This window comes from Schistocerca gregaria, chromosome 6, assembly GCF_023897955.1.
Source record: "Schistocerca gregaria isolate iqSchGreg1 chromosome 6, iqSchGreg1.2, whole genome shotgun sequence".
NCBI classification, from domain to species: Eukaryota; Metazoa; Arthropoda; class Insecta; order Orthoptera; family Acrididae; genus Schistocerca; species Schistocerca gregaria.
Window position 1 is genome coordinate 146,263,503 of NC_064925.1, and position 21,340 is coordinate 146,284,842.

Consider the following 21,340-nt stretch of genomic DNA (forward strand, 5'->3'; position numbering starts at 1 on the left):
AGTGCTGTCAACGCCAACTTGTGCATGCTTAAAATTTTTTGAAACCGTTCAGAAATCATATTGTAGTCGGGGATCATACGACTGTTTGGGCATTGCTAATAGTCAGTGCTGAAAGGTGAAAATTGAGTCGTGAAGAGCTCAATTTTTCGTGTTAATTTGTCCGTTTTCAAAGGCTACAAGCAGATAAAAGCGTATCATATAGCCATAAGCAGCAGATCAGCTACCCATTTTTTTTTGTCTACATGAATGAATTGCTGTTAAGTTTTTAATTTATTACAGGGCGAACAGGCTTAGATGGTGGGGTCATGTTACACGCATGGGAGAAGCAAGGTTATCCAAGAGACTCATGGGTTCAGCAGCAGAGGGTAGGAGGAGTCTAGGCAGACCAAGGAGAAGGTGCCTGGATTCGGTTAAGAATGATTTTGAAGTAATAGGTTTAACATCAGAAGAGGCACCAATGTTAGCACTGAATAGGGGATCATGGAGGAATTTTATTAGGGGGCTATGCTCCAGACTGAACGCTGAAAGGCATAATCACTCTTAAATGATGATAATGATGACTGTTACCGCAGTTTCCTTCCTCTACGTCATGTCGTAAAAATATTTACAGACTAGGGTTGGTGCCATTCTGCAAAATGATGTCCGGCGACGACAGCGAGAAACTATCGTTTACACCAGGTGGGTGCAAATCTTGCACACTGCACACACACACGCGTACCTTAGACCACGACACATGGCAACAGGGACAGTACTGTCTCAGCAATACTGTACGAATTCTTATGCCGTGTGTGTGTGTGTGTGTGTGTGTGTGTGTGTGTGTGTGTGTGTTGCTCGTTTCTGCCGGCATTGTTATTATAGTATCATTGATCGCTTTTCCCATTTTCTACAATAACGCAATACTTCAAACCAATGCAAATTTTACGAATAAAAATTACTCCTTTTTCAAAGAAGTTGTTACTGAAAAACATGAAATTTTAGCACTTCTCATATGGCTTCTGATATTTCGTGTTATCACTAAAAATAAATGTGTTATAACCGAGACTAAACAATTGCCGAAAAATACGTATCGGCTCGGACCGGTCGGTTTTTCCCATCCCCAGCGCATACGATCCTAGATTTTTGGGGGCTTCTCGTTGTTCTCAGTAAAGAAGTAAGGAAAATAGGGGTGTACGGGAACGTTTAAACGTATTAGCCACTGTTTTTTCAACGTAAAAGGAACGAAAGAACCCATGCACTAGTCCTCATTTAGTGAATTTAACTAAGATTTCTTAAAATCTGTTTATTTGCAATCAATCGAGTTTCTCTGTAAACAAAGGAGGATTAGGATTTAACGTCCCGTCGATATCGAGCTCATCAGAGACTGAGCGCAAACTCGGATTGTTTCAAGCATGGGAGGGAAATCCGCGGACCCTTTCAAGGGACCATCCCGGCATCTACCTGTGGAGATTTAGGGAAATGACAGAAAATCTAAATCTCGATGACCCAACGCGGATTTGAATCGTCGTCCTCGCGAATGCGAGTCCAATGTTAACCAGTGCACCACATCACTCAGTCCCACGAGGAAAAAAAAATTACTCTGGACAGTTTTATAAGAAAACCAGGACGCACTCAAAACTAGGACAAATCCGGGCAAACCCGGACGTACGGCAATCCTAGTCACATCAAGGTATCATTATAGGACAATATCAAGTTCATTCGGTGAGATTCATCCTAATCTGTGAGATAAAATGGGGGACGGGCATTCATCGGCAGACCGCTGATGGATGAAGCAGAGAAGATGTATCCATAAAAAAAGCCGTTTTCAGTCGTTCATATTAAACCTTTGAAACATTTTTTTCGCTTGAGGTTCCCGTAAATTTGTTTAGCAACATCTCGGATCAGCGGAAAGGTTTCCACATTTAAATGACTTACGGTTGGCCGCGGTAGCTATATCTCCCAGATTCGTCGCCGATTGACGAGGCACTTGGAGTAAGCAAAGGACATGTTCTCAGGAAGAAGGGAGTTAGATTGTCCGGCGGGCCATAGGGGAAAGTTCTATGTTTCGTGCTACTTTTTAAAAATAGTTATTTTGGCGAAACTATGAAATCAAATTTTTCAGATGTGCGTAGCACACATTCCTTGCTAGTAACTGTAACATAAATCTTCAGGTGACACGTAAGTCGTCTTTGTAAGGAGTAGTCGGCGTATGTGGCCGAGCGGTTCTAGGCGCTTCAGTTCGGAACCGCGCTGCTGCAACAGTCGCAGGTTCGAATCCTGCCTCGGGTATGGATGTGTGTGATGTCCTTAGGGTAGTTAGGTTTAAATAGTTCTAAGTCCACGGGACTGATGACCTCAGATGTTTAGTCCCATAGTGCTTGGAGCCATTTGATTTTTGTAAGGACTACAAAGAGTGCAATTTGGTCCTTCGGATAAGGGGTTTCTAATGCCGAGTTTTAAATAAGAACTGAAAGTTCAATTGAAAGAAACAAACATATGTTACGAGAACATTCAAAGTTATTAAAAAATCAGTTAGATTATTTTAACATCGCAAAATATCTTCGTACGTACAGATCTGTTTTTCATAGTACACATATGTTCGCCCACCACTTTATCCATTACTCTCCATGGGAGAGGTTCCTTGCATCCTCCTATCCTCCGGATGTTTCTTCAGAATGATGTGTATAACTGAACGCTTAAGCAAAGGAAAGTCACAGTTTACAAGCTGACGAATGATGAGTAGTGCATTGTCACATACAAAGGTTGATTTTCCTCCGCACACTTCATTTATTCTCTAGTGTACAATACAAGATGCTGTTTCGATAAACATAAAAACAATTGATACCCACAAGCTTGCTTGCAGTTACTATACCCAATACGCTACCGCAACTGTGTAGATTTGGTGGTATTTTTGTAATGATCCTATGCCACATTTTTCAAATTTACTAAAAAGAAGGTGAAAAATCAAGCGTTTCGATATTTCACGTTTACAGGAGAAACAGAGTATTTACAAAACAAGCTGACAGGTACCGATGAGAACTGGCCATAATATCGTCCAAGAACTGTTCGGGGAAATAATAAATACATGGCGTAAGAATTCAGCTTGCCGATCAACAAAACTATTGCTGTTGTTGATGCTGCAGAAAATCTTTAAATTTCATTAGCTTTAATATAACATAAAATATCTTATACATAATTACAGCCTACTTCCAGTAACGTAACAACACCCGCTGACCAATCACCGCGATTATTTGTTTGCGTCGGGATCGTTTATACGGTGAAGAGTTATTTACACAGTGACCGTCTTGTAAAATTTATTTTTTATTGTATACTTCAGCTGCATGTCACAGAAGTGGTACCAGTGCCGGTTTCGACATATTATAAATTCATTCAAAAAGAGTGTAAAGAGGAGAAATTAAATCATGAAACTAAAATACAAACTAACTTCTATACATAACCCTAATTACTGGAATACTTTACATAATAACTAGCCCACTGAAAAGGCCCAGAGCCGCTCAGAGTGTAAAAATACCTTTGCTGTGATTGTTGGAACCGAAGGCTACCACTGAGTACGTAATAATATGAAGTTGGCAACTTAAATCGCAGTATAAGATTAAGATCATTCACAATGTAAAACAGATTGTGGGAGGAAAAAACCCTAAGTGTATAGAAACTAATGTAATTGCTCAACTACTGATGTAAATAAGCTAGACGTCCAATAGAAGCAGGACAGATGACACCCTCCTGCAGTCCGAGTCGCTGCTCACTGATCCCATACAGGCAGCCCAAATTTAAGCCTTACATGCCGCACTCCAATCTCGGCGCATTTCCTGTTGGCTGACCGTGGTTAACAGACTGTAACTGATAACAACGTGTAGCTAGCCTATAACAGATAACAACATGTAACTAGCCTTGCTGGTGACTCGATCCCAACAAATTGTTTATGAATTTAGATCGTCGTGTATCGCAGCAGCGACTCGTTTGAGGCAGAGCAGGCGGGATCGGCGCAAGAGATGTATGAGGCCGTAAGTGAAAGTGGTTGCGCGGTCAGTGAACTGGGACCACGTATCGCGTTGCAGACGCCGTCCCACATCTCGCGAGTAGCAGCGGCTCCTGCTAATGGGTGCAGCGCCGAGGCCATCGCCATCGTATCTAGAACGCCCGCGCCGCCTCGGGTACAAATAATTTACTCAGTTGATTACGAGGCGTGTTAAGTAATGCAGCGGACTACCGAAACCAGTTCCCAAAACTGGTACGAGGGCTGTTCAGCAATCATTGTCTCAAATACGGCGTTATGTACTGTTACGAAAATCCATTTCTCGTGCACAGCAAAGGATTAGGGAACGCATTCCGGTAGACCGAGGAATTTTAGCTAAAAATATCACTACAGCAACCGTTGTATGTTTAATTTGCACATACACTGAGGGGACAAAAATCATGGGATAGCGGTATGCACATGGCGGTAGTATCGCGTACACAAGGTTTATACCTTATACCAGACAGTACAGTATTTGTATTCAGGTGATTCATGTGAAAAGGTTTCAGACGTGATTATGGCTGCACGACGGGAATTAAGACTTTGAATGGGGAATGGGAGCTAAACTCAGAGGACATTCCATTTCGGAAATCATTAGGGAATTCAGTATTCTGAGATCAACAGTGTCAAAAATGCGCCGAGAATACCAGATTTCAGGTATTACCCCTCACCACGGACAACACAGTGGTTGACGGCCTTCACTTAACGACCAAGAGCAGCGACATTTGCGTGGAGTTGTCCATGAAATAATTGTAAAACCCAGTGTGGGATGTACAACCAATGTATCAGTTAGGACAGTGCAGCTCGTATTTGGCATTAATGGGCTATGGCAGCAGATTACTGTTGCGAGTGCCTTTGCTAACAGCACAAAATCGCCTCCAGCGCCTCTCCTGGGCTCGTGACCATATTGGTTGGACTCTGTTGTTGTGGTCTTCAGTCCTGAGACTGTTTTGATGCAGCTCTCCATGCTACTCTATCCTGTTAGATTAGATTAGATTAGATTAATACTTGTTCCATAGATCATGAATATGACACTTCGTAATGATGTGGAACGTGTCAGGTTAATGAAAGATGTCTGTACAAGATATTACATTGCACAAAATATTGCATGACACTAATGCTTAAGTTAGTTTTTTTCCCTCCCTTAATTTATATCTAAAAATTCAGCCAATGAGTAGGAGGAGTTGTCATCTAGAAATTCTTTTAATTTATTTTTAAATGTTAGTTGGCTATCTGTCAGGCTTTTGATGCTGTTTGGTAGGTGCCCAAAGACTTTTGTGGCAGCATAATTTACCCCTTTCTGTGCCAAAGTCAGATTTAACCCTGCATAGTGAAGATCATCCTTTCTCCTGGTGTTATAGGTATGCACACTGCTATTACTTTTGAATTGGGTTGGATTATTATCAACAAATTTCATAAGGGAATATATATACTGTGAGGTTACTGTGAGGATCCCTAGATCCTTAAATAGATGTCTGCAGGATGACCGTGGGTGGGCTCCAGCAATTATTCTGATTACACGTTTTTGTGCAATGAATACTTTTCTACTCAACGATGAATTACCCCAGAATATGATGCCATACGAAAGCAGTGAATGAAAGTAGGCATAGTAAGCTAATTTACTGAGATTCTTATCACCAAAATTTGCAATAACCCTAATAGCATACGTAGCTGAACTCAGACGTTTCAGCAGACCGTCAATGTGTTGCTTCCAGTTTAACCTCTCATCAATGGACACATCTAAAAATTTTGAAAATTCTACCTTAGCTACAGACTTCTGTTCAAATTCTATATTTATTACTGGAGTTTTGCCATTTACTGTACGGAACTGTATATACTGTGTTTTATCAAAATTTAAAGAGAGTCCGTTTGCTGAGAACCACTTGATAATTTTGTGAAAAACATCATTTACAATTACATCACTTAGTTCTTGGTTTTTGGATGTTATTACTATACTTGTATCATCAGCAAAAAGAACTAATTTTGCATCTTCATCAATGTGGAATGGTAAGTCATTAATGTATATCAAGAACAGTAAAGGACCTAAGACCGAACCCTGTGGGACCCCGTGCTTGATAGCACCCCAGTTTGAGGAATCAGCTGTTTTAACATTACACGAACCACTTATTTCAACTTTCTGCATTCTTCCTGTTAAGTATGCATTAAACCATTTGTGCACTGCCCCACTCAAACCATAATGATTTAGCTGTGCAAGCTTCTTCATCTCCCAGTACTTACTACAACCTACATCCTTCTGAATCTGCTTAGTGTATTCATCTCTTGGTCTCCCTCTGCGATTTTTACGCTCCACGCTGCCCTCCAATGCTAAATTTGTGATCCCTTGATGCCTCGGAACATGTCCTACCAACTGGTCCCTTCTTTTTGTCAAGTTGTGCCACAAACTCCTCTTCTCCCCAATTCTATTCAATACCTCCTCGTTAGTTATGTGATCTACCCATCTAATCTTCAGCATTCTTCTGTAGCACCACATTTCGAAATCTTCTATTCTCTTCTTGTCAAAAATATTTATTGTCCCCGTTTCACTTCCATACATGGCTACATTCCATACAAATACTTTCAGAAACTACTCCCTGACACTTAAATGTATACTGGATGTTAACAAATTTCTCTTCTTCAGAAACGCTTTCCTTGCCATTGCCAGTCTACATTTTATATCTTCCCTACTTCGACCATCATCAGTTATTTTGCTCCCCAAATAGCAAAACTCCTTTACTACTTTGAGTGTCTCATTTCCTAATCTAATTCCCTCAGCATCACCTGACTTACTTTCACTACATTCCATTATCGTCATTTTGCTTTTGTTGATGTTCATCTTATACGGACTGTAGTCAACTTGCAAACCATGGCCTGATCGTGTCCCAATATTAGTTGATAAGAGCTGATGGTAGGAATCGAGTGTGGCGCAGACCCCACGAAGCCACGGGTCGTAGTTGTCAACAAGGCACTGTAGGAGCTGGTAGTGGCTCCATAATGATGTGGGCTGTGTTGATGAGGAGTAGACTGAGTCCTCTGGTCCAACTGAACCAATCATTGGATGGAAATGGTTTATGTTTGCCTACTTGGATACCATTTGCAGCCATTCATGTACTCATGTTCAAAATCCAGTGTGCCATGTCACCAGCCCACAATTGTTAGTGACTGGTTAGAAGAATATTCTGGACAATTTGAACGAATGATTTGGCCACCCAGTTCAGCTTTTGTGACTCCCATCCAACATTTATGGAACATAATTGTTTCATGCACGAAGTCTTGCACCGGCAATAGTTTCACAAATATAGAGGTAGCATAGATCAATATTTCTGCAGGAAATGTCCAATGACTTGTTGAATTTATACCACGTCCAGTTGTTGCACTACATTGGGCAAAAGGACGTCCAACACGATATTAGGTGGTGTGCCATGGCTGTTGTCACCTCATGGTGTGCCATGACTACTGTCACATCAATGTAAGGTGTTCTATTTATTTCAGTAAATTTGAAAGACCTACTGTGCATGTGGGAAGAGATTATAATTAAAAATTTAAACTGCTACATCCACCAGCTTTTCCCAACTTCATGTGGTAAAGGCAGTACATCAGTTCCTCATGTACCTCAGTGTGTAAAGAGGGATAAAAAATTTTGTAAAACACAATGTCATTAGTGAAAACTGAATTTTAACTGAGACAAATATTTTAGAACTTGTGTTTTTGGCAAATGATGTGCCAGGCTCTTGTGGTTACCTGCTTTATCAGGTGTATTAGAAGAAGAAAAATCCTTGAGGTTTTCAAACTATTTCTTAACATAATTTTGATGAAGCCCACTAATCCTGTTAATGCGTGATGCTGCCTTGTTTCTCCTAATTCTGTTCCTTGGGTTTCATTCAGAAATGCTCCAAACCAATCTTTACCTGCTAGACATTCTGTTTTAGAAAATATATGAGGAGTTGCTGTGAATTCCAAGGTTGCAGTACTGTCCATATACTTTGAGCAGATTGCATTGCCTAACAGTTTTATCCTCTTGATGAGAGTTGCCTGTTACTCATAAGTGAAATTAGTTTTTTGTCATAATTGAAATATTACAATTTTTGTTTGGTTTTTTATGCTCAAGTCAGGTGCTGAAACAGCCTTAGAACAAACTTCTAGCACTAGTTAAAAAAAATTTTTCTATAAATTTTGAATGAATTTTATTGTTCGCTCTTTTCAATTCCCCATAATGGTCTGCCTTCTTGATTTCCTTGGCATCTGCAACAGATCATCATATTGTAGTTTTAGCATGCAAAAGAAGCATTTTTAAAATTGTGTAAGGTCAGTATTACAAGCAGTGTAGCACAGCTTGGGTTTGCTATCACTAATACTCCATTGGCCTCTACCATGGCTAGCTGTTTTGCATTGAGTGAGAAAAGAACCATTTCAACTCAGATATATCCAGTTATAATAATTAAAAATATATTATACCTAAACTCGGTAAGAAAGATGCGGTGTACATTGACTAATTGACAAAAGTAGTGAGGACAGATACTTTCAGAGAGGATTTTCCCCCATTCCATTCGAGAATAGAGTGTGGAATTAGTATAATCTTGTCCTCGCAGTCACTACAGCAGTGATATCTAGGGGGCTGAAGTATATTCCTATATTCTTCAGTTAATACTAGTTATTGATTCATAGTAAGTTGGCATTAATGTAAAAATTGCTGTCTGTCTTCAAGCATCCACCATTTCAGTTTTTTCAGAATCTCTGTGGCGCTCTCCCATGATTCAAAGAATCCTGTTACCATTTGTGCTTCCATTCTTTGAATACATTTAATATTCCTAGTTTGTACTATTTGTTGTCGGTCCCACACACTAGAGCAATATGCTATGGTGAGACACGTCAGTTTTTTGTAATTAGCCTCCTTTGCACACTGTTTTCAATTCAGGCATAGCCAAAGATCTTACAAAAAGTATTAATGATAATTATATATATTTCCAAAATTTTCTGCTAACTTTTGGAGAATACAGTATCACAAGAACTTGAGTGCCTCAAACATTGCCACACTGGACTCGCATTTGGGAGGACAATGGTTCAGACCCACATCTGGCCATCCAGATTTAGGTTTTCTGTGATTTCCCTAAATTGCTTTAGGCAAGTGCGGGGGATGGTTCCATTGAAAGGGCATGATCGATTTCCTTGCCTGTCCTTGGCACCATCTGAGCCTGTGTGGTGTCTAATGGCCTCATGTTAATGGGACGTTGAACCTGATCTTATTTCATTCCTTCCTTCGAATATGGCAAGATATAGTAACAAATTCCATGCACTGTGTAATGCAGGATATGTTTCACTTGTTTTCCTGAGGACTGGTCCACATGAATTGGTTTTCATTCTGACTGGCGATAGAAAACATTCCAGCCAGGAAAATGCTTCTATTCATAGGCCAACTGTTCTGTTCCCAACAACAAAACTGACAAAGTTTGTGAGATGACCAGTGGAACTGGTAAACTACAGGCAATTATGAGAAGGCAGGATAGAAGGGGAAAGGTGCTTCACAAAGAAAAAATGCTGGAAAGGATAACTTTTCTGAACATAGGTGGAAACAACCCAAAGACACCTCAACCTCCCCATTTACATGTTTGCATACAGCTGTAGTCTACAAATCTGTGTTCACAATCTTAGAGCTAGCACTCATAATGATGACTGCACACTTCGATTTTATACTGTATTAGCTGTAAAAGTTGTGGAAGTTTGTTTCTATTATACTTCTTGAATCAATTGTATGACCTAGTTCTCTGTAAAATTTTGGACAAGAACTTTTCAGAAGCTGCATTTATCTGATTTTCAATTCCTAGGAAATTATGCTGAAGTGATGTACTGTGTGTGGATGTAAGCAATTCACTGTATAAAATGTTTTAATATAAAAATGATATATTGTTATTATATTTAAAATCTTAGGCATCAAGTTATATTTGAGGGAGTGAGTGCAGGGAGGGGGGGGGGGGGGGACGCAGTAACAAATTCTCACATTCCCCTCCCCACAACCAAACCCCTAGGCATGTGACTGGTGAACTGAATGTCTGTGACAATTCCATTTCACTTCAGTACAAATTGATGCAGCCTGATTGTCTTCACTGGGATTCGTTGATACTGCAGTCATAGGACACTAAGTTTTTCATTTTGAAGTTCACAGTTTTACAGTTCTGAACATTTACTCATAAAGCAAATTGCCACTCTTGCAAAGCCTGGGGTTACTATTATGTCAGGGTCATTAATATAAAAATGAAAAGCAAGGGTTCCAACCTATTTCCCTAGGATGTGCTCGATATTCCTTTTGCATATCTGGCTGACTCTCAGTGCTGTCATCTGTACCCAATAAATTTTTCATCCAGTCACAAATTCTGTTTCATAACCCATATGATCATACTTTTTCTAACAAACATTGGAAACTGAATCAAATTCTTTGCGAGGTCAAGAAGTACTACATCTGCCTGACTGTCTTGATCCACAGCTTTTAGGATGTCAAGTGAGAGTTGGTTTTCTGATGACCAGTGTTTTCAAAATAGATGCTGATTGACATCTATGAATAATGCAAGTTGGTGCCACCTTGAAACTCGAATCTTAATTCCTGCTTTTCATTAGCAGTTATCTTAACCATTGGGTATCTGAGTATGACCCCAGGCCTGACTCAAGCTTCCTTAGTCACAGATATCGCTTCTGTTACTTTTGAACAAATAGAGATCATAGTCCGTAGTATACAGTCTTATTTGTACATTGCAAGTCATTAATGCCTGGTTTCATGTAACACAACTTTTATTACGTTTTGAATAATGATGAAGCCACTACTTTATCAAAGAGATGAAGTGATGTTTCTTCAAATTTGAAACCTGATAACAGGTCTGTGTAATTTTCAAACTGCCCATTAATAAATTATAATATGATGTAAGACTTTGTTATGATTTGACCACTTGCTGTTGCTCTATGCCACTACGATGCTCTGAAAACATGTAGATTGTTCTCCATTCTAGAATAGGATTAGCAATGAAATGGATTTGGGTCAGTCTGTCACACTTAAAGTGGTATCATTTCTGTTACCTGCATCCATTTCTTATAAAAAGAATTCAGATCATGTGGTATAATCTGAAAACTTCTCAAAGCAGCTGGATTATTCTGCTATAGTAGAAAATTTCTGAAAACTTTTTCCCAACATTTACCAAAAGAACAAAACTTGCAGAACCTGTAGAAAGGTCAGGTCCCCCCCCCCCCCCTCTTTTTTTTTTTAGAGAAAAATAGCTGCTCCACAATTGTTAGCAAGCAACAGATATCTTAACTAGCCATTCCTCTCTTTTTTACAGAGAAATTCATTACATTATTTCATAAATAAAATAATGTAAGTAAGCATTTGACTTTAACACTGGTGAACACTGAACATGTGCAAAACTTCATAAAATGATTTTGCTATCAGTAACTTCAATTAGTATCTACTTGAAATTATACTATATCCTTTCCTATTTTGTCTCCTTTACAAAATCTTGAGTGATAAGTGAGGAAGAGCAGATGTCTTCCCACAGTAATTCTGTAGATGGATCAGTCCTTTCACATAATATATATTTACAACATGTAACTGGTATATGCTTCTCAGTAAAAAGCCATTTTGCCAGTGATGACTTGCTGTTAGTTCTGAACTGACCTTTTAGGGTCTGTTATCCTGTTTATGTTGTCTGGAAATATAGTCAACCAGAGCATAACAGTTTTATACCTCATATTATTACACTGAAGTATTTGATAAATAGTTTGTCCCTCTGAAGTGAGATGCAATATACTTGTGTCAGCAGTTTCTTTTGTAATTTTCCCCAGTTTTAAATTTACTGTAGTTCATTCAACTTTGTATTGAAAACAACGAAACAGAATTCTTGGAAGCCTAACAGATCATCATGGAGCTGTGTGTTGGATACCTGCAAAAGCTTCCCCGTAGTATGCATAAATGAGGAAAGTCATGTATCTCATTGTTCAATATAGTTTTATATATTTATTTAATAGTTCATTGTAAATTTAAATTGGCTACTATCATATCTATCTTTTACCAAAATAAGCATGGAAACGTCCTAGGAAAACTGTCCAATAGGCCAGCTTGCCAGACTAATTGTTGTTAATATGGTACATCTTTCTTACTGATTTGTCTTACAGAAACAAATAACACATTGCATGATGCAAGCAGCATAATACTGTTAAAGAAGGTAATGAAAATTCTAATATTTTTCACTCATAATCAATTTAATTAATTTTTGAAATGTATTGAGTTTTCTTGAGTCACATAAAAACCTCGTATATAAAGTCGCCATTCTTTTGCAACTAGAAATTGAAGATATTCCAATACATTCAGCAGTCCTCCAAGAGCTTTGGGAATCATTCCCTTAAAAGCAAATCTATGTTGGGTTACTGCAATGATAACAATGAGTTAAGTCAACCAATTTTGTTTGGTTCGATGTTGTGTATGATTTGGGTGCCACTGACAGATATGATCCATATTGAGTTAATACCACACTGAAATATGTTGCTTTATAAACTTTACCATTGTCTGGCTGATTTTTTTGCCAGTTCGTTATACATGGACACACACGTATAAAATTAATATGAATTGTGTCATAAACTTGAAGTGTTAATGTAAATATTAACTTAGATATTTTTTTGCAGAGGATATACTACCTCTCACTGGAGTATTATATGGGCCGTTCCCTTCAGAACACGATGATTAACCTTGGCATACAGAATGCATGTGATGAGGCAATGTATCAGGTAAGAATAAATTACTGTGTGCATTATTACACAAGAGGATATATAATTTTTTATTCTTACTTTGTTTTATGTTGCTGTAGAATAAGAAAAATAATGTTATTCTTGCAGCTGGGGTTAGATATAGAAGAGTTAGAGGAACTTGAGGAAGATGCTGGTTTGGGTAATGGAGGTCTGGGACGCCTTGCCGCATGTTTCTTGGACTCGATGGCAACCCTTGGGCTTGCTGCTTATGGATATGGAATTCGATATGAGTATGGTATATTTGCTCAAAAAATCAAGAATGGACAACAGGTTTGCTGATATTTTATTTAATTTTTTTGGCAGTTGGCACTAATGTTAAAATGTTTTATAAACATTTGCTTGTTTAGAAATCACCTCATTTACGAAGTGCTATCAGTAAAACATGTTGTGTTGAATACCGCTAAAAAAGCCTTCTTTTGAGAAACCACATTTGCTTACTTTATCCACCACTTAGTAAGTATGAGAGAATATAAAGATGAATGAAATGGAGACTGTGAGTACTATTGGAAATATAGATGGTGCTCAAATAAGTTTTGCTGTTTACACTCCAATACTTCTCCTCAAAGTTCCTATGTCTCTCCCGTCTTCTTTCAAATGCACCCTCTACTGAATATTAGTGTGATCCGAATTCAGGCTAATGATCTAAATATGAAACAGCTTTGAAACTTTTACTCTTAGTTCCTTGTTACTTAAAGATTCATCTTGTTAATCCAAGAAGACAATCAGTAACATCTGGCTTCAAAGTGCCTGTCTGGATCATCTCCAGCTGTGGCTATTTGATATAATGTCGTGCTCTTCCTCGCAAACTCCAGAAATGGGAACTTCACTTCTAGGGCTTACATATACAAAAAATAAAAGTTGAATCTATGGCATATGGTATTAATAAAATAAATTAATAAAAAAATAGAGATAGAAAGGAGAGGATTACAGGTGCTGGAGGAAAGGAAGAATCACCCTCTGGATAAGGAGAAAAAGAAAGATGTGGGAAGGAATCAGAAGGTAATGTAAACAAAGAGCCAAAATTTAAATTGCAGAGTACTACTGATAATTAATTATTGATAACTGACAGATCGAAGATGAGAGATGAAATATAATGCATTAAGAGGTAGATAATGGTAATGAGAAATAAATAATGCCACTATGGGGGGGGGGGGGGGAGGATTAAACTGTGGGGAGATAATAAATAAATTATGCTGTTAGGCAGGCAGAGGGAATGTTAAAGCAGAATGAAATACAAAACCAAAGAAACAGGGAATTAGTTTAAATTAAAATACATTAGTTCTCACAGTCCAGGTAAGGTTAAAGTTGCAATTTCTGCAACTCAGAGGCCCTTGTACTTGGAAGTAGAATCCAAATATCCAGATGATGACAGTGTAGCAAGCAGGCAGTCCTAGCTGTCACATTCTGTAACATGATCAATGATGGGATGTTGAGTGCCCTTGATGACTACATATGTTGTTCTGAGGCAGGCACCTTGTTTATATGTTCAGATAGCAACATAATAAAATCCTAATTTTTACTTTGTGGTTGGGAGAAAGGGAGGACAGGATTCAAAATATCATAGTTCTGAGGGGAAAGACGTAACGGTAGTGGACGCTGACTAAGGAAGAGTTCCAAAACATGTTATTTTTAAAATTTTTCTTGATTTATAGGCTCTCTAGTTCCTGAACTGATAGACATTAGAAGACTTTGGCCTGCTAATGTTTAAAGTGCAACAGCTGTTAGTGAATGTCATATTTTGTTGTCTGTTTGGTTGGTTCAAAATAAATGGTGAAAAATTCTGAATCTGTTGTGGGCAGCTACTTATGGTTATGTTAGGTTAGTGTTTTTTTTTAATGTCCCATCAACAACGAGGTCATTAGAGACAGAGCGCAAGCTCGGGTTAGGGAAGGATGGGGAAGGAAATTGTCCATGCCCTTTCAAAGGAACCATCCTGGCATTTGCCTGAAACGATTTAGGGAAATCACAGAAAACCTAAATCAGGATGGCTGGAGACGGGATTGTACCGTTGTCCTCCCGAATGCGAGTCCAGTGTGCTAACCACTGCACCACCTCATTCGGTGCTACTTGGGGAATGAGGGTCACAAACAAAATGAGATGTAAGTCACTTTTGCTTCAGTAGATGCTTGATATGGAGTACTAATAAGTGCAGTACCAGCACTATGTGAAGAGGGCAAAGTATGTGCCTCCCATACTTCTCTTCTGATAGCAACAGCCATTATGCTGAGTATAGCATTCTTCCATTGCCTCCACACCCAATTCTTTTAGCAACTAAGGACAGCTTAACAAATAGCAGGGATTCAGTTTTACTATCTCACCTAGTAATTCTCAATATACATCTCACCATTGTTTGCTCACTAAACTTCAGTTTTTAATGATTTTTCCATATCTCTATGTAAGAAGCAAACACTGGTAGAAGTGTAACTGTTAAACAGTAAAACAATACTGAAGACTGTATAGGGTAGTGTCGAGTAAAATTAATTAAGTAGGCATGCCATGGGCTTCATTATTAAAAATTGTTATTAACACAAAATATTACTTTCCTTTTTTGCACACTGGCAATGTGTTCGTCAGGTTGAAGAGCCAGATGACTGGTTAAGATTTGGAAATCCATGGGAGAAGGCACGACCGGAATACATGCTACCAGTGAACTTCTATGGGAGAGTGGAAGATACTCCCCAGGGCAAGAAATGGGTTGATACACAGGTTTGTTTTTGACATAATTCTTTATTTTATGTATTGCTTTAAAGCAGACTACTTAATAATTTTTTTAATTAAGTATGTTTATTTAGTCATTTGTTGCTGCTCTTGGACTATATTTCTTTGACTATTGCAGCAATTAATGTCAATAAATACTGTTAATTTCTAATAGGCTTGATCTTTCAATATCCGTTTGACTTCAATTACAAAGATTTGTTAAAAAGTCAAGAACAGTTAAGAATTTGAGAATTGACAAGTCATTTCTTGTTACCGACATCACTTTCCATACTAGTAAAGTCCCCATCCACACAGTACTGTAGGAAGTTATTACATTCCTTGCTACCCATCCTGAAGTGACTTTTGTGTACATCTTGTTTGAATCCACAGAAGGATCTCTCAGTGAAAATTCTGTAAGCTACCATTTGTCTTCATTCTTCTTTCCTGTGTTCCATTATAAATTATCTCAAGTACAAAATGTTCTGTATCTTTGCAGTAAAATATTTTTGTTTATTATCATTTATCCACTTCAAGTCTATTTACATAACATTCTCCATGCTAATGACAAATCCTGTAGTCTTGCTATGGTATACACTTATTTCTCCAACTTTCTCTCTTGCCATAACTTTGTCACATAACAGCAAAGAGGTGAGCATCCACCTCACAGCAGGTGGTAAAAGAGAAGCAATACATGCAACTCAGAGGTTTGCTGGAACAAGTTGTACAATGCACCTTCCACAACAAGTAAACTAACACATTACGTAAAGTAAGGTAAAGGCAACTACTCACTGTAGCTGATGGATGCATGGAGCACTGCTACACATAACAGAAAACAACATTCACAGTAGTTTCGAGCACTATTTTTTGCAGCAAGAATACACTCACATGCCCAACCATACCGACATGTGCACAAACATTCCTATGGTCATGGTGAGAGTCCATTTTCTGTTATGTGCTCCACAAATCGATTAACTATAGGTGAGTGGTTGAATTTCCCTTATTTTACATATTTCTGTATATAGAAATTGCCAATATTGTTACTTTTGCAGGCTGACCATCACACATTCTTTCTGCACATTATTCACAAATGAAACAGGAAAGTGAGGGCAAAATGATCATTGTACTCTACATGCCCTCCACCCAAAACTGTAAGATAGCTTGTGAAGTGAATATGTAAGTTTGTAATGCAGTTCAACAATTTTGTTTCAGATTGTGTTTGCAATGCCATATGACAGTCCAATTCCAGGATATGGTAACAATGTGGTCAATACTTTGAGACTGTGGTCAGCAAAGTCACCTGTTGAATTTAACCTCAAATTTTGTAAGTGTTGTGAATCATGATTTATATTTGACCAAACTAAATTATTTATGTTTATATAGGGCACATTTTTCTTTTCTTTTTCAGTCAATGATGGTGATTATATTCAGGCTGTATTGGACAGAAACCTTGCAGAAAATATTTCACGTGTATTGTACCCCAACGATAATTTCTTTGAGGGTAAAGAACTAAGACTGAAACAAGAGTATTTCATGTGTGCTGCAACCCTTCAGGTAACAGCTGTGAAACCTTATGCTGATTTTGGTGGATGTGAGAAGTGATTTTTGAAAATGTGGTATTTTTGACAGGACATAATACGGCGTTTCAAGGCCTCTAAATTTGGCAGTCGTGATGCTGTGAGAACCTCATTTGATCAATTTCCAGAGAAGGTTGCAATACAACTAAATGACACTCACCCATCAATGGCTATTCCAGAGTTGCAACGAATTCTTGTGGATGTTGAAGGTTTACCTTGGGAGAAGGTATTATGCTGTGATTTCTTCTCATTTGTGACTTTGTAATTTTTTTCAGAAGTGATTGACAAAAATTATCTCATGAAAGACAATAGATATAACTTAAATACTCATTTAAGATTTTTAATAACTTTACAGTCCCTATAATGCTTTCCCGACTGCAGGTTATCTGATATAATGGTCCCTAGATGTAAGTTTCCTGAGATTGTTGTAAGAATGATGTAGATTTGTATAAAGGCACAGAAATTTATGTATGTATATAATGAAACACTGTTTCCTTAGGCTTGGGATATTGTGGTACGTACCTGTGCATACACAAACCACACTGTGCTACCTGAAGCTCTGGAGAGGTGGCCTGTGCATATGATTGAAATAATTTTGCCACGGCACATGCAGATCATCTACTACATCAATCATCTCCATCTTGAGGTAAGCTAAATGCTTAATCAGCATATCAAAATAGTGCTTTGATATGACGTGGACCCTAATATCCTTGATTTTGAGAGCCTTATTCATACATCCAAGGGATGACTTTTTAAAGGAGATTTAAGTCTGAGCACTATTCCTGATAAAAATCGGAAAAATTATAACAGTCAAATTAAGTTTGCCATTAAATACAAAGGAAAAAGAAACATTTTACTTCTATCATCTCTTGTTGTAAAAACGTGTAAAGAAGAGCTTCACTGATATAGTGCAGTTGATAAGAAAATAGGAGAAAAGGTAATTTCAGCCTCTCTCCCTCTTATGTTTGCCATTTGTAATATACACCACTGAGCCAAAAAAATTATGACCACCAGTTTAATCGCATGTTGCTCCACTTTTCAAACAAAGTAGAGCAGTGATTCTGCTGGGCATTGATTCTACGAGTCCTTGATAGGTTTCCAGAAGCATGTGGTACTGGATGTCTACTGACGGGCCACTAAATTACAGCAAATTACAGGACGGTGGTTTGTGGGCATGCAGCAGGTGCCCGACATGTGTTCCAATGGCCACAGGTCAGTGGCATTTGCTGGCTAAGACATAAGTACGAGTTCACTATCACACTCCTCAAGCCACAGCAGCACGACTCGGGTCTTGTATTGTGGAGAGTTATCTTACTGGAAGATGTCATCACCTTCAGAGAAGACTTCAGTCATGAAGGGGTGCAGGTGGTCCACAATAATGTTCATGTTGTTTATTGCTGTGACAGTGTCTTTGAGTAATGCCACAGGTCCCATAGAAGCCCAACTCGGTGAACCCCGTAGCACAAGTCTGCTCTTGCCGGCCTGCATCAGTGGCATGGTGCACCTTTCCAGTAGCCATTCGCCTGGATGATGGAGTGTAAGGGCCCAACCATCAACCTGTTGTATCAATAAATACAATTCATTCAACAGGTAACCTGTTTCTATTGATCCATGGAGAAAACTCAGTGATGCTGTGCCCACTGCAATCGTAACTGATGTTGTTGGGTCAGTACAGGAACATGTAGGGGTCATGTGATGTGGAACTCCATGTTCAACAATGGCCTTTGAAAGGTGTGTTCCTGCACTGGCATTGTATTCTGTCACCAGACCTGTCACAGATCATTGCCTGTCCTGGATTACACAGTGGCGGATCCTCCTGCCTCTGCATTTTGTGATGAGACGTGGACATAAGGTAGCACACAGCGTATGCGTTATTCCATTTTTCCTTCAACCGATTTCCGTAGGTGTTCACAACAGTAGCACAGAAAACATTCAACCAGCTTTGCCATTTCAGAGGTTCTCATTTCCAGCTGCTGTGTCACAACAATGTCCCTTTTGTCAAGACCACTTACATCAGTGGATTTTTCCTACCACGGGCCCAAGCCTTTGCAGTAAATCTATCCCTTTCCGTGCTGCGTGTCTATCCTTCTGCTATCCTTTTTCCCCTCTCCTGGGGAACATGTCTGGGATGTTTTTGGGAATGTATTCTGATGTTTCAATAGCCTGGCATTAGAATGGTCCCTCATCTGTTTTTTCTTTCTTTCTTTCTTTCTTTCTTCATTCCCCATATCATACTTTTCCTCCACTTTGGTGTTTGAGGTTCCTTTGTTTCTTCCTCCCTGTGTGTTTCTGAAGGGAGGCCCACATGCTTGATGCATAACAGGTGACTGGGTAAGGCATAATTCCCAGCCCCAGGTTAACAGGTAGGGTTCACACGTACCCCCGGTGCAGGCCAGGCCCAGGGAGGGATGACTGACTGAGCTGTGATGTTTCGAAATTACCCATTGGTACTTCTGTCAGAAGTTCAGAAGGTGTGACTGGAGGTGTGAACAATCATATAAGGTGGGTGAGCCCACATCCGAAAGGGGCCCCAGTTGGAAGGAGCATGCCATCGGAGACACTGGCAATAGTGGGGGATTTTTCTTCAATGAGTCACTCACCTTCATCTCAGTCTGTGTCTACTAAATGTAAACAGACTGAGGCTAAAGATTCAAAGACTCTCCCTGTCACACCTCGGTTTCTCGTGGCACCCATACTGAAGGAGGTCAGTTCTTTGCTACAGTTAGTCCTTTTATTATTCAGAAAGATGTGGATGCAATTGCTGGCGCTTTGAAATCTTGCTCTTATTGACATAACAGGACTTTGCTTTTGGAAGGCAATGTTAATTTTCAATCCTAACAACTGCTTACAGCTTCTCTCCTACACAGGTATCCTGTCCATCAAATGCTGAATTCTTCACGTGATATTATTTACACTCGGCTGCTTGATGGTCTGACTGAAGGAGAAATTAAAACTTATTTCCCTGATTAGGACACCACTGCAGTGCACTGGGTAATGAAAACGGTTGATGCCATCTAAATCCCTAGGCACACTCTTTTTCTCACTTTTGACTGAGTAGTACTTCTATCATACATCAAAGCAGGCTACAAAGTCATCACAGTCTGACTGTACATTCCAAATCTGATGCATTGCTACCAGGGTCCATGCTACAACCACACTTGAATGTTATGTAAAAACACTACCAAATGTGTTACTTGTGGTAGGGTTGCCCACTATGACGATTGCCTTCCTTCTCCTCCCCACTGTATCAGTTATAATGGAGACCATGCCGCCTCATCCTGAGAATGTCCCATTATCTCAGTGAGTGGACCATACAGGAAGTCTGGCTGAAGGAAATAGTCCCTTTCCCTGTTGCTCGCAAATTGTTGGTTAGTCAAAAAGCCCTGTGTTTTACCATCTGGCACTTACAGTACCATTCCTGCCATGTGTTGCTCCACGAAGGACATGGCCACACAGAGTTGCAACTTCAAATTCAGCACAGCAGTTATCAAATAGCCCAGTATCACTGCAGCATCCCTGTCTGCTTCTCCTACAACTGCACATGAAGCCACCAGATCTATGCCGTTGGCATCAAAATCCCATGCTTCACAACCAGCAGGCCACAAAAGGATGGGAAGAACACTTCTGCAGTGACTTATTACATTCCTTCAGCCAACAGGCATCTGAGTCTTCATCTGCCAATCACAAAGGCTCAAAAAAATCAAAGACAGTCTTCTCCTTTGCCAACGCAGAGATCCCCCTTAAACAGAGTTGTCACATGATACCCTCACCTGGCAGATCTCCATTTCATTGGTGCGTGCTGCCAACCATTTTGCTGTCCTTGAATCTGCAGCCTGACCCAAAGAGAATGCTGATGACTCTGTAGATCTCCTCCAGCCTCTGCATCCTGTAGCAGTGAGTCTTCAAAGGCTGGCACTCGGCAACTAACGAGGTACAACCCTTCATTTTTTTCCTCCTCCGCTTTCTCCATCACGACCCTCCTCCAATAGCATGTTTGGGGTCTTAAATCCAACAAGGAGGAATTACAGATGCTCTTGGAATTAAAGGGTCCACTTGTTTCTACCTCCAGGGAACAAGCTCTGGGGAATTAACCTATCCCCAGTGGTGTGCCATCCTCCTCTCAGCCCTCGTGCCACAAGATCATCATTTCAGACAGTTATACTGGGGACTCTCATTTTAGCCATTGCCACTTGTTAAGCGGTGCTCGCCTACCACTTTGTGCTCATTGAAATCAACCTTTGACAGTTTGCCATTTTGTGACCTAATGCCCTTTTCT

General features: G+C 39.4%; 1 protein-coding gene across 1 annotated transcript in view; it reads left to right on the top strand.

The window, feature by feature from the left end:
• The window catches only part of LOC126278472 (glycogen phosphorylase), a 146,989-nt gene that overhangs the window by 102,427 nt on the left and 23,222 nt on the right, over positions 1 to 21,340 (top strand). Inside the window, exons 2-8 of the mRNA XM_049978615.1 lie at positions 12,671 to 12,772; positions 12,881 to 13,063; positions 15,368 to 15,499; positions 16,700 to 16,811; positions 16,896 to 17,041; positions 17,117 to 17,290; positions 17,564 to 17,710. Coding sequence (XP_049834572.1) covers positions 12,671 to 12,772; positions 12,881 to 13,063; positions 15,368 to 15,499; positions 16,700 to 16,811; positions 16,896 to 17,041; positions 17,117 to 17,290; positions 17,564 to 17,710 — 996 coding nt within the window. The remainder of the gene's footprint in view (positions 1 to 12,670; positions 12,773 to 12,880; positions 13,064 to 15,367; positions 15,500 to 16,699; positions 16,812 to 16,895; positions 17,042 to 17,116; positions 17,291 to 17,563; positions 17,711 to 21,340) is intronic.